Source organism: Artemia sp. Qi Xiang Cuo, chromosome 12 (assembly GCF_049724085.1).
Source record: "Artemia sp. Qi Xiang Cuo chromosome 12, ASM4972408v1, whole genome shotgun sequence".
NCBI classification, from domain to species: Eukaryota; Metazoa; Arthropoda; class Branchiopoda; order Anostraca; family Artemiidae; genus Artemia; species Artemia sp. Qi Xiang Cuo.
Window position 1 is genome coordinate 46,045,628 of NC_142805.1, and position 15,022 is coordinate 46,060,649.

At 35.1% G+C, this 15,022-nt stretch overlaps 1 protein-coding gene across 1 annotated transcript in view; it reads right to left on the reverse strand.

Moving 5' to 3' along the window:
- LOC148946187 (uncharacterized) overlaps positions 1 to 15,022 on the reverse strand; it is a 221,695-nt gene that overhangs the window by 6,417 nt on the left and 200,256 nt on the right. Inside the window, exons 13-14 of the mRNA XM_089097628.1 lie at positions 5,548 to 5,987; positions 2,631 to 2,918 (exon numbers count right to left, since the gene is read on the reverse strand). Of these exons, the coding sequence (XP_088953754.1) occupies positions 2,631 to 2,918; positions 5,548 to 5,987 (728 nt within the window). The remainder of the gene's footprint in view (positions 1 to 2,630; positions 2,919 to 5,547; positions 5,988 to 15,022) is intronic.

A 15,022-nucleotide genomic window follows, 5' to 3' on the forward strand; every position in this document is an offset into this window, starting at 1 on the left:
ATACTATATATATTACTTTATAGTATTATAAACTAAGTAAATATATATAGTATCTATGTATACTATATATATATATATATATATATATATATATATATATACTACTATATGTATATATAGGTACTTATGCATCATGCGGTACCCACCGCTATATACTGTATAAGGAAACCAGACATGGAGACCCTTCGGTAATTTGTTCGCAGTTCATATTATTGACATACGAATAACGTAAACATATCACTCGATTCTTTTTTTTATGCTCTTTCCAAATAGAAGAATCATTTTTGTCGGATGTGAATTTTACCCCCACCCCTATTCTAATTCAGGGTATATATTTGCACATTAAGGGGGGGGGGTTGTGTAAATTGTATTTCTGATGTAAATGGGAGGTAAGTTTAAACTTATTTTATGTATAAACTTATAAACTTAGGTAAGTTATAAACTTAGGTAAGGTATAAACTTAGGTAAGTTTAAACTTATTTATGTATAGGTAAATCATATTATTGACTTAAGAACAAAGTAAACATACCCCTTGATGCCTTTTTTTATGTTCTTTCCAAATATAATAATCATTATTGTCGGAAATTAATTTTACCCCCACCCCGATATATACTAATTCAGGGCATATATATATATATATATATATATATATATATATATATATATATATATATATATATATATATATATATATATATATATATATATATATATATATATATATATATATAATTGAGCTATATCAACTAGCATTAAATTTTTACTTACTTAAGTTTCTCTCAGCTCCTTTCCCGTGATGAAAATTTTCAAACTGAAGGAATGTACCCCGGGTATTTGACAACTTGGCTTTAGTTTTGATTTCAGACCATCAAAAATCGAAAGGTTTCATTTTGGTAAATTTTCATTGAGATTTTTGTGTGACGTTCGGAAGCCGGAAGTAAGTTTATATGAAAAAGGCGACAGCTTGTCATTTATCTTGACCGTGCCGAGTAAAACTCAGGGCAATAATACCATTTATAGGTGAAAGAATTTTGAAGGCATTTTCAGAAAGTTTGCTTCAGGGAAGAGCAAGCAACCCCGGAAAATAAATACAGAGCTTAAAAAATAAGTAGATATAATTCTTAGCACTCATTTGGCGATGAATGACATTTTTTATCAAAGTAATTTGTTTTACGTAATAATTTTGGAAAATGTGTACACTTTATGTCCCACATGTCTAAAATGTGTCCATTTTTTGCCCTATTATGTCATTATGTCCAGGCACATAGAAATATGTCCTTTGGACATAAAATATGTCCAGTTGGCAACCCTGCTGATAATCGAGATGACAGGACAGAACTAATGAGCACAAACGGAATATTTAATGAATAGTAACATTAATTCTTCTTTATTTCAATAAATTGAAATTGAAGTGAATTCCTAGAATCTCAGCAATTTAGGATTTCACTTTAATGTAATTTCTACTATTATTTTTCAAAGTCGTAAATTTAAAAAATTATTTGTAACAGCAATCGTTTACAGGGTAAACGGCCTGTGCCCTGTTTTTTTGTCCTCCTCCCTGGATTTTGAAACATCTTTTTGGAGTATTTTCATTGAAAAACGTCTTTTTTAAATTTCATTAAAAAATGAAAAGAGACAACTTTAGGCTCCCTCTAGAAATTGCAAAATACAGTTTTCATCCATCCCTTAAACTTTCATTAATTGACGGCACTAGCCCAGCCTATGAGTGTAGTCACTAGAACTAGCTTAGTTCTGCTAGTCAGCAGACAAATATTTACAAGACTCATGAAGGGACTGGGAGAGGGAGTAGAGCTGGGCGATTTTAATCCTCAGGCTTAGAATTTTCGGCCATGGATATTATGAAGGTATTTTTTTCATGCTTCCCATACTTTCCAGTCTACAAATAGCAGCAAAAGTTTCATTTTGGGGGGCCTTATCGCATTCATGATAGCATTATAAATTAGAATTTAAATAAAGTTTGTATACATAAAAATTAGCTTTCTAATGAGGCATTAAACGACTCTCTATTGTTCCAGTGCGCAACTAGTAACGAAGAAAAGAAATAAGGTACACATCAATGCTTTCCATGCAAAAAATGACTTTCCTTACTGTTCAAGGTGGGCGGCTGTAATGTTTCTACATACAGTTTTTGATAATGTTAAGTCCAATGGTGTAATCTGCGTTTCGATCCGACGCCATTTTTCAGGGGTTGCGGGCTCTTTCTTAGAACTCCCATTAATTTGTTTTCCAAACAATTATTTTTTTCCAAATAATTAATTTATTAAGATTAATCAAAATAGTTAACATCCTTGAATAACCACATGGCGATTTCTTCTCATTAAACACATTTATTTACAGTGTTTCTAAAATCTTGGTTAATATGGTCCGTGGTTTGGTCTTTACTAGGTTGATCATACATGATCATCCGAGCATAAAGGTAAGTTGGAAAATTGTCCTTTTTAAAGTGGGCCCAAACACACACCTTTCACGGAAACCTTATTATCTTCAGGTTTGATAATACAATTTCGAGGAGATAATTCCCCCTTTTCCCTAGAAATAACCCTTTTACTCTTTGTCTAAGATTATGGGTGTGCGCACTTATGTGTATAAAGTCTGTAAAAATAACTCACCTTCGTCTACAATAATTGATACTATTCCATCATAATTCACATCTCTTTCAATATAAGCCACATTTAACTGGCTTTCTTCAACATATCCTATTCCAAGGCTGTAGGGATCTTTTAGTAGGCGTAAATCCTCATATCTGCTGACTTGTAGCTTCATAAGATGTTTTACTGGTGCTATAAGCTTTTGATCATAGGAGGGGATTAATGGCTTGGATTTGTAGTTTACAGGCAAGATCTGATTAAATCCTTTGTCAAGAAATATGTTGAAGGTAGGTGATATATTGAAAGGCACTGAAAAATTAAAGAAAGTTATTTTTGAAATTTATACCAAACAAAGTACAGAACAAATGATAAATAGTGATACTAGAAGCATCCTTTGGATTAGGCTATATGTATTGCCCTGAAGATGGTGCTTGAAATTAGCAGCCTTGAAGCTGTAAAATGAATTGGATTCCATTGACATTATTAGTATACGTGGAGGAAGCAACGTAAATGGGAATTCATATTGGGTAAAGTTCAATTTCGGAAAAAAATACAGAAAATTGGCTAACTGTATAACAGGTAAATCATAAAAATTCACCAATTATATCTAAGAACTGATTAACTTAATATTAGTCACTCCAAAATACAAAATCGTCACTCCATGAGTTCCAGGGAAAGACTATACGAAGGGCCGACATAGGATTAGGCATGGATTGGATCTATAAGTCTGGTTCATAAAGCAAAACACTATTTCTGAGGACAAGAGCATTTGCCACGATGAATTAATTTAAATAATTTTTTGAACATATTGCATGGCTGTGTCCAAATTTGTGAGGAGATTTAAGGTGTTTTGTAGTTTTGTGCATCGTCTTACTCTCTGGGTTCCTATTTAAATCTCCTATTGTAATAATGCTTTTTATGCCCACTTATGTTTCATCGTATTATATGATAGTCTTGTGCATTGTCTTGTGCATAGTTTTTGTGCACTGTCTTACACTCTGGGTTGCTCATTAAATCTCCTAATTTAAGACAATCTGTCCGCATATCTAGCGAAAACCGAAATTGCAGACAGGCAAAATCTATTACAAAGCGAAGAATACCTGTTCAATCTAATTGGTGAATTCTCTTTCATTGATTTCTGGCTGTTTTTGTGATTCAGTATCTTTTCTCTTCTTGTCAAGTTTAAATTAGGAGGTAAACGCACACAGACTTTAGTCCCCTAAGAGTTCAAAACTATGATCGTTGGAGGATTTCATTCTATAGGTATAATTTATCCGTCATTATCAGTATGATTTTGAGCAGAAACAAACTTGAATAGGGTATAACTGAATTATTTTAAAAGTGGCTGATGTGATAAGGATGGGTTTCCGATGAAAGTCATTATGTGCAGTTAAACGTAGATTAACCGTTATTCTGCAATATAAGACCAAAAGGCAGCTTTACTTTTGCCAAGAAAAAAAGTAGCAGAGTAAATGAAAATAATTAAAAACCTTAAGTTGGCTGTAGCCATTGTTATTTACAGCTACTAATTTTGTCAGACCAAACCTTTATCAGCGTGTTGTATACCACCAATGACTCAGGCATGTCACCTGTTCTAAAAACTAATAAAAATGACTCATCTTGTCAAATGCTTTTGTCCCCAGACCTAATTATTTGTTTGGTCAGACAAGCCTAGTTAACTATTGGAAACAAAAAATTTCCTGTTTAGTTAGATAGGTCTAGTTAAATATTGAAAGGAATCCTGTTGGAAGGAATATTGGAAGGAATCCAGTATCTTCCAGAATGTTTTAGACGACAGATGTTGACCTATAATTTTAGTCTGTACTTATTCTCATTTGGACAGTAGGAAAGCCCACTGGTGGTTTTAATATTCACATTCAACGATGAAGACAGTGCTATTTTTCTGCATTTTAAAATTGAAATTACGTAGCTTAATGTTACGTATTCACCCCAATAGCTTACCTTCATACTGATGGCTTCAACAAACTATAACATCAAGCAGAAAACCAAAAGGCTCAAATTTTTCCAAAAACTAAATTTAAGCATTTTTAAATCAATTATAACAGTTAGGGTACGTAGACTAGTTAAAATTAAGGACTGGTGGAATATTAGTAGCATTTGAACCCTATATCATGTCCTTAAAATAAAAAAACTAAGACGCAAAACATTCCCCACAAAACTATAGTCCTCAAAACAGATTTTACACCTTTTAAATTATTAATTTGGTCATAACACCCTCCAGTTTATTTTTATGTTTATGACCCCCACTCTTTTTTTTATAAAATATATCTTAGCCCTGATTGTTTTTTTACGACTAATTAGATATATAGTCAATATATTATTGACTAATTAGATTGTAAAAAACTGAGCTAAATGCTACGCTGCTTTCGACTAAACTATACGAGTATCTTTCAGTGATACACTTTTGCCATACGTGTATTTGAATATACATTCATCCCTCCCAAAATCAATAAATTCCATACAGGGGACCTTTTTGACCTGTTGAATCTTCTTGTAGATGTGGCTCAGTATTTCATCTTTTCTGGAAGCAACCCGCATATTTAAGATGTCTCGGCTGCCCCAGCGATGAGAGATGACTGGCGAATCTTCTTGGATGTTCTAAGCACCTCTGAAGGTACAGGAGGATCTAAATTAAGGTATTAAAGCAGTTCAAATCCTCAAGACATAAAATTTCATTTTAATCACATGAAACCTAAATAAGATGTTTCCCAAGACAATATAGAACCTACGTGAGACTCACTCACCTCAAGGAACGAGGGGCTTGAAGAAAGAACAAGCAATTAAGTTTGTCGAAATGCCTTTATTGCTTTTATTTGTGTTACAGTTCTGTTACTTTTGTTACCAATCTCTTACTTTGTCAAGCATGCCAGATATCATATCTGTACATGTTATGAAAATAAGTATTAAAGATACCTACCAGAGCGATATGTTGCTTTAAATCCACGTCCACCTCTCAGCGAATTTGTTACTAATCGCACAACTAACTTATTTTCTGCTGAAGCATAACTTCTTCTAAATTTTGCTTCACTTGAGCAAATCTTGAAACGATCTAGGCTATCAATTTCAATTTCTAAATACGTTGCACAGTCAGTGGTAATAATTTCCAAGTCTCGAAATTCAAGGATAATCCTACTATTATTTAAACTTTCTAGGATATACTGTTCAATGACTCCTGGAAGCATAAAATAAGGGTAGTTATTGCTCATAAGAACTTGAGGCTCTTCTACTGCGTGCAAGATTTTGCTTTCTGTTGTTGACGGTAAATTTCTCCAATTAAGTTCAAACCCTTTGCCTTCCACAGAATCATCAGTAGAGAAAATTATTCTTATACGGTTCCTGTTGCTTAGGAAATCCAACCTATAAAAAAGTATTATTAAGAGAAAAGGAGATAAATCAATTTAATAAACAGCTAAATTGACATGCTAATTTAATTGACAGCTAAATCAATTTAATGACATCCTAATCAAATTGACATTCTAATTTAATTGACAGCTAAATGAATTTAATAAACAGCTAAATGGGCATCCTAATTTAATTGACAGCTGTATCAATTTAATGACACGCTAATTTAATTGACAGCTAAAACAATTTAATAAACAGCTAAATTAACACCCTATTTCAATTTACAGCTAAATCAATTTAATGATATCCTGATCAAATTGACATCCTAATTTAATCTACAGCTACGTCAATTTAATGAAATCCTAATTTAATTAACAGCTAAATCAATATAATAAATAACTAAATTGACATCCTAATTTAATTTGCAGCTAAATCAATTTAATAACATTCTTATCAAATTGACAACCTTTAATTTAATTGACAGCTAAATCAATTTAATTTCTATATTCAATATAGTATTATTGAGCTAAAATCAATTAAAGTGTTATTGAGAGTGAAGGAGAGGTATGTTTCTATCGCTTTATTCGGCTAGTCATTAAACATATTCACGACATATCTTTAAAGATCCCTGACAACTTTTGTACTCAGCGATTATGCTAAGGGTACTCCACCGAAGCAGATGTAATTCTACAAAAGCCGTGGCGAACTGTTATTTTTTCTCAGTGAGCTGAATGCATTTATTTTCTCTCGAAATTTTTGGCGCTGTTATATTTGTTACAGCCGTGAACTGCGGATTAAGCCTGTTTTCAGCTGACGGTAATATTATTGATGTATTTGTATTCTCTTAAAAATACCAAGTTCGTCCTTTATAAAGGACTCCCCTAAAAATGTGTACATGCTTCAAATAACTCTTTTTTTGGATAAAAAAACTTTTTTTGAATAGAAAGACACAGTGATCTTGGCATAAAATGACGTGCCAAATTCAAGTATATAAGCAGCGTTTCTCTATCATACATGCATATTTTGTGACATTGCAATGGAACTATCACAGAGTTTATATACATCTATATGCATAAATTAAGATTGTTCAAAGGACCTAAATTTAATTGCCTTTGATTTTCTGTTACATTTGGCAACCTGGAGATCTCTCACCAATGACTCTGATTATAATCATAGTCAACGGACTTACGTACTAGCATTGATCAAACAGTTCGTGGTAACGAACTGTAAGTAAGGAGCGACCCGGCTCAATAGTAACCGAAAGCCTAAGAAACGGAATTTGATTCTAATAGATACATCAAAAGAATCGTATTTTATGCTGATTTCAAATATATAAGTTTTATCAAGTTTAGTTTTTCATCAAAAGTTATGAGCCTGAGAGAATTTGCCTTATTCTTCAAAAAAGAGGGATACAACCAGGGCCATATGCAGGATTTTGGGGGGTATAAAAAATCTAAGAAAATGCATAAGAAATTCTTTGTATCCATTTTTGTTACGTTTCATATCCATTTAGTCAGACAAACATTTCGGGGGGGGGATTCAAACCCCCTAACCCGTTCCCCTGGATACGGCCTTGGAAACAACCCCCTAAAAGTCATATAATGTTAATGTAAATACATTCTAAAACCACACTGGTATAATAAATGAAAAATAAGATCAAATAGGTGAGAAAACGAGGATTTTGTCAGCCAGTAGCAAAATACGAAGACGAAAAACAAGGAAATATTTCGACAAGGAACTCCGCCAGGTCGTTCTCAGGGCCCCCCCCCCCCAAAAAAAAAAAACCAAATCTAACCTTTCGAAGTAAACTTGACGAGAAGAGAAAAGATACTGAATAAAAAAAAAAAAAAAAAAAAAAAAAACCTAACCAAACCTAACCTAAAAAAAAGGAAAAAAAAAAAAAAAAAAAAAAAAAAAAAAAGCCAGAAATCAATGCAAGAGAATTCACCAATTAGATTGAACAAGTATGCTTCACTTTGCCTGTTAGCAATTTTGGTTTTCATTGATATGCGGACAAATTGTCTTAGATTAGACTGGGCGAAAATACTGATTGAGCCTTTTAATATTAAATAAAAAAAAACAAGTTTGCCCCCTACCACGCAGAACCCTCCCAACCAAAGGCAAAGAATCGGGAGATCGGTGCCGGGGCTATGCCGACCATTTGGTCAAGCATGCACATGTCTATTTTATTAAGGACGGATTCCACTCTCCCAGAAGAAGAATGTTTCTTTCTCTCACTTTCTCTCATACTTTCAATATCAAGTGGAATTCCCAAAACATTTGAATTTTTTAGTATTAAATTTAGTGCACGATATACTCTTCACAATCAAATGCATTTCTCGGTTTTATCATTTAACTGTAAGGTTTTATCATTTAACTCGGTTTTATCATTTGAAAGTATGGAGCGACATTAAAACTTAAAACGAACATAAATTATTCCGTATATGAAAGGGGCTGTCCCCTCCTCAACGCCTCGCTCTTTACGCTAAAGTTTTTTATTGTCATCAAAATTCCGTTTTTAAAAGTTTCGATTACTATTGAGCCGTATCGCTTGTTTTTTATTGTTTTTTTTTATTACGTATATGTTATTACGTATATGAGGGGGTTCTCCCCTTAGTCAATACCACGCTCTTTACGTTAAAAGTTAAAAAAAATTTTGATTCACAAACCCCTGAATCACAAAGGCCGTTTAATTAGAATAGATAGCTCTTTTGAAAGCACTAAAAAAACTGTAGCGTAAAGAGCGAGGTATTTACTTGGGGGAGAACCCCCTCACATACGTAATAATTTCTGTTCGTTTTAAGTTCTAATGTTGCTTCTTACTTTCAGTTGAAAAAACTTGTTTTTTTTTATTTAATTTCTGATCGTTTTTTAAATAATGCTTGGAAATCTGGCGCCCCCTTCATAGAAATGTCCAATACCCCAAAGAAACATCCTCCACGGGAAGATTCTCCAGAGTAACCCCCTCCTCTAGCCCCCCCCCCCCCCACAAAAAAATCCTTCCTGAAAATGTCTGTATACTTCCCAATAACCAATAAATAATGCTGGCAAGTCCGGTGCCCCCTTCATGGCAAATTCCCTTCCCCCATGAAAACTTCCTTCATGAACAGATCCTCCAACATAACCCCCGACCCACCCTTCCCCCCCCCTACCAGAAAAAAAAACCTGAAAACTTCTGTATACTTCCCAATAACCAATACTATATGTTAACATTGGGTAAAGTTCATAACTTTTAGCCCTCCCCCTGGGGACTTCGGGGGATTAAGTCATCCTAAAAGACATATTTATCATATTTTCGACCATGCTGAACAAAATGGCTATCTAAAAATTTTGATCGGGTGACTTTGGGAAAAAAATAAGCGTGGGAGGGGGCCTAGTTGCCCTCCATTTTTTTTGGTCACTTAAAAAGCGCACTAGAACTTTTAATTTCCCTTCCAATGAGCCCTCCCACGATATTCTAGGTCCACTGGGTCGATACGATCACCCCGGGAAAAAAAGCAAAAAAAACAACAACAAATAAACACGCCCCCGTGATCTTTATTGTGGCAAAAAATACACAAGTCTACATTTTTGTATATAGCTGCTTGAAACATCTGTAGTATGGTTTTCTGATACTCTGAATATGATGGTGTGATTTTCATTAAGTTTTTTTAACTTTTAGGGGGTCTTTCCCCCTTTTTGAAAATCAGCCAAATTTTCTCAGGAGCGTAACATTCGATGGGTAGCACTAAACTTGATGAAAGTTATATATTTGAAATCAGCATTGAAATCTGATTCTTTTGATGTATCTCTTGGTATCAAAATTCCGTTTTTTAGAGTTTCGGTTACCATTGAGCCGGGTCACTCCTTACTTACAGTTCGTTACCACGAACTGTTTGATTAAGTTGTTATAAATTGGGCTTATGGATATATCTCCCGTGTCTCTGTTTATAGCCAAATTTTTGCGTATATTTTTTTTATCTCAGTTAATTAAAATCAGAGCACCAGATTCAGCGTATTAGAGAACCTTACAATAGAGGTTTCAAGCTCCTATCTGCAAAAATGCGGATTTTTTTTTTTTTTGCCAGAAGAAAGATCACGGGTATGTGTCAATTTATTTATTTTTTGTTTGTTTTTCAAAGAGGTCGTATCAACCCAGTGGTTCGAGAATATCGAGAGAGGGCTCATTCGAACGAATACTAAAAGTTCTAGTGACTTTTTAAGTGACCAAAACAATAGAGGGCAACTAGGCCCCCTCCTACGCTCATTTTTTTTTACCAAAGTCACCTGATCAAAATTTTGAGATAGCCATTTTGTTCAGAATAGTCGAAAACTCTACCTATGTCTTTGGGGATGACTTAATCCCCCATAGTCCCTGGGGGTAGGGCTGCAAGTTATGAATTTTGTCCATTGTTTACATATAATATTGGTTATTGGGAAGTATACAGATGTTTTCAGGAGGTATTTTTCTCGTGGGGGTGGGGGCTCGGGTGGGGGGTTGGGTTTACGAGGGAAAATCTTTCTATGGAAGAAGGAAATTTTCCATAAAGGGGGCACTGGATTGTCCAACAATATTTAAGAAAAACGATTAGAAATCAAATTAAAAAAAACAAGTTTTTCAACCGAAAGTAAGCAGCAACATTAAAACTTAAAACAAACAGAATTGATTGCGTATATGAAGGGTTCGCCCCCTCGCCAATAAATCGCTCTTTACGCTTAAGTTGTTTAGTACTTTCAAAAGAGCTATTTATTCTAATTAAACGGGCTTTTTGATTCAGGGTTCATTCTTAAAGAAGTGGAACAAAATTCGAACTTTAGCGTAAAGAGCGAGGTATTGACGAGGAAAAATCTCCTCATTTACGTAATAATTTCTGTTCGTATTAAGTTTTAATATTGCTCCTTACTTTCAGTTGAAAGAACTTGTTTTTTTTAAACTCACTTTAGTAAGGAGCACAATGCCTCCAATTTGGTTGATGTTGGCACAATGCATTATTATTAATTTTTTTTGGTTTCTTTACATCAGGGCACTTCGTATCGAAGGAGTTGTCAAACGACCTTCGAAAAGGGCTCATTCGATTGGAAATTCAAAGGGCTAGTGCCCTTTTTAATAGTTGAAAGCGATTTCAGGGCAACTAACCCCCTCCCACGCCCACCCTTTCCCACAGCACATCCAATCAAAATTTTGAGATAGTAATTTTGTTCAACGTAGTTCAAAGGTCCGGAAATTATGTCTTTGAGCATGACAACCCCCAAGAGCCCTCAGGGCAAGAGTTGTAAGTTGTGCCCTGGTGGCATTTAAGGTTTTTATAGAAACCGTTGTTGCCAAACTCCAAAAGGGGCTCATTCGATTGGAAATTGAGAGGGCTAGTCCCCTTTTTAACAATTGAAAGTGATCGGAGGGCAAATGCCCCCTCCCTCCCCCTACGGCCATCATTTCCCCGAACACTTCCGATCAAAATTTTGATATAGCCATTTAGTTCAACGTAGTTAAAAGGTCCAGAAATTATGTCTTTGAGGATGGCAGTCCCCCTCCCCACAGCCCTCAGGGCAAGGATTGTAAGTTTTGCCCTTGGGGCATATCATTTGAAGAAAGATTTTGAACACGTGTACTGTTGGAAAACGGGGGGGCATACTTGTTTCCGAAATACCCCTCCTCGCGAGTAGGTTTCAGTGTTATGTCTATTGATAGTTATGAAGAGAGATCAAGACATTGTTAAGACTCTGGGTGACATGAAAAAAGCAGTTTCAAATATTCCACAACTAACGAAAAGCATTCAAAATGCAAAATCAATTTTGGCAGGGATAGAATCTAAGTTGCAAGACTTTGCCATAAATCAAGTAAAGACATCCCAAGAAATCGCAGAAATTAAGAGTGAATTAAAGTAGTCACGTAAGAGAAATTTTAGATTGGAAAAGGAACTAAAACAAACCAATCTTATGTTCTATGGGATGCAGCATCCAAATAATCCAAACTCTAAACTAAGTGAGGACATTATAGTATGTATTAACAATTATGTGCCCAACCTTTCACTATCAAACAATAAAATACGAGACGCTTTTCGACTGAGAGGACCCTCGAACCCCCGCCCTATCCTTGTTAAATTCACGACCAAAATGACTCGCGATGCTGTCCTACGTAATGCTAAACTGTTTAAAAGAAATGTAATTTCAGTCACCCCAGACTATACACCAGAGGAACGGGAGGCCCGAAAAGCATTAAGACCCCTGATAACCCAAGCTATAAGTGAAAACAGAGAATTGAGATTGCGTGGTACAAAAATTTACATAGACAAACATGTTTTTTCTTTTGATTTTGATAAAAAAAAAGGTCGTGGAGGCTGCAGAATCGGCAAATGGTCAGCAACCGACCGGAGTTGATAGTTCAAAAAGGGATTCTATTCTTCGTCGGGCCTACATACGATCCCCTTCAAGTGATAGAGACTCTTGTTCGGACATAGAAAGTAGTAACGCTAGCGATAGTGATGCAACTGTCTACGAAAGGCCAATGACTACTGCGGATCCCACCACACCAGGCGGAAGCGGGCTAAACGAAGGGTCAGTAAAAGGGAAAAGAACTTTAGATTCTATTATAAGCCCCAATGATGACCACAAACAAGGGAAAAGAAATGTAAGAACGAACAGTGGCTCAAAAATGGACAAAAACCGAAAAACCGGTGTTCACAGATGCCTCACGAAAAGCCACCATTCGTGTTAACTGAATAGGATACAAGCCATATACAAAAACTGTCCTTAGTCACATGGAATATACAAGGTTTAAGAAACAAGAGAGAGTTGTGTTTAAATAATTCATTTTTGACAGCAATGGTGACGTGTTTTGTGAAACGTGGTTGTTGCCAGAGGAAGATGTTATAGTGCGTGCATACGAGGTTTTTCGAGTGGACAGGGCTACATCGTGAAACTATAGAAACTATGGAAGAATAGATGTACTAGTAAAGAGTGACATGTTCAAAAATTTGCGTCGCCTTTCAAGTAAATCTGAAAACTTGATTTGGTTGCACGGAAAGTTTCTGGAAAAAGGGTTTATTTTTGGATTTGTATATGTTTCCCCAGAAAATAGCTCATACTGTATTGAGGATACATGGTATATATTAGAGGAAGAGTTGAGTTCAGTGAAATCTCATTACCCAAGTGTTCTTGTTTTTCTGGCAGGTGATTTTAACGCATATACTTCTGTACAACAAGAATTAAATTTAGATTTTGTTTCAGCTGAAAACGACCTTTAATGTTATGTGATACCTTCACTTTTCTTTATCTCACGAATTATCCAGTAACAACCAAGAGGAATTAATTCATGAGAGAGGAAGCTGCTTCCATTGTGCGGAGGTCATGGGCTAGCAATTGGGAATTGTAGATTTGGAGAAGATGGTGATTTGGGTGAGTACACTTGCATTTCTGGACCTTGTTTTAGTTTAATTGATTATGTATTGGTGGACACGGGACTTGAGGCTGAATCTCTTAATGTAAAAGTAATCCATCAGCCTGGATCTGATCATTTCCCACTTAAATTAGAATATGAGATGAAAGAATATAGACGTAGAAGGTCAACAATGAATCAAAATAGGATACTGGCTAAAGATAAACGTGAAAGAAAAAACAAGCAGAAAATTCCTCCCCAGATTTATTGCAAATGTTCGAAAGAACAATGGCTATCTGTACAAGAGGCTTTTCTTAGTGAACCAGTACAAGAGGAAATGAGCCAGTTAAGGTCTGATATGGAATTACCGAAATCAGAAACAGATGAAGTAGTCGAAAGGCTTATGGGAATTGTAAGTAATGTTCTTACACCTATGAAACCAAGAAAAGAGAAACAAAAAGATTTCTATCACCAAGAATGCAAAGAAAATAGTTCTAACCTGAATATTCTACTGCTTACAGTAAGAAAATTCTTGTGAGAGGACGAGGAAAAAAAATATTGCGCTAACAGAATATAGGCAATCAAGAAAAAAGCATAAATAACTAATTAGAAAGAAAAATAAAGAATACAGATTTCGCCAAGAGGCAGCTTTATGTAAGAGTTTTAAAGAAAGCAACAGCCAAGAGTTCTGGAATAAGTTAAAAAATATGTCATCCAATAAACAAAGAAACGATTCCCTGAAAATTCCACCACCGGAAACATGGCCATCTTATTTTCAATCACTACAGAAAGATGCAGAAAAAACGAACAACACACTAGAGGAAAGGATAAATCAAGCAGATTGCGAACAAGGACCTTTCCCTCTTAGAGAAACAGATTACGCCCTCTTTGAACCCATTACCCCAGAAGAAATCAATGATTCACTGCAAAAGATGAGAGGGGGCTCAGCACCTGGGCCAGACGGAATCCCAGTTAAGATATTTAAATCGATAAGGAATATCATCATCCCCGTGTTAACATCATTGTTTAACCTAGTAATATCTACGACACATTGGCCACTAGCTTGGAAGAACTCACTCGTATTTCCCCTATTTAAAAAAGGTAGCCCGGCCGTTCATGCAAACTATAGACCTATAAGTCTTTTAAGCAAGGGGGGGGAAATTTTGGAGAAAAATTTGGAAAAACGTCTTGGAAAATGGATGGAGGCGAATAGTATTCTAAATGAAGAACAAGGTGGATTCAAACCAGGATATTCGACAGTGGATCAAGTATTTATTTTAAATGCAATGATACAAAAATATTCTAAAGGAAATAGTAAATTATATGCTGCGCTTATAGACCTACAGAAAGCATTTGATAACGTAGATAGAATTTTGTTGTTTGAAGCTTTGAGTGAAATTGGATTACCACATCAGTTTATGAATATAATAGCTTTGATGTATTCATGGACTAAAAGTTTTGTTAAAATTCCACAACAGGCTGTCTCTTCCTCTTTTCCAGTAAGTAAGGGAGTTTTACAGGAAAGTAATTTATCTCCAAATTGTTTTGTATATTTGTTAATGATATAGTGCAATTTTTCCAACGCCAATGGGCACCAACACTTTGTCTTGGAAATTTGAATCTTTCAATGTTGCTTTTTGCAGATGACATAATTTTACTGGCCGATTCTGAGGAAAATCTACAGTCTCTACTGAAT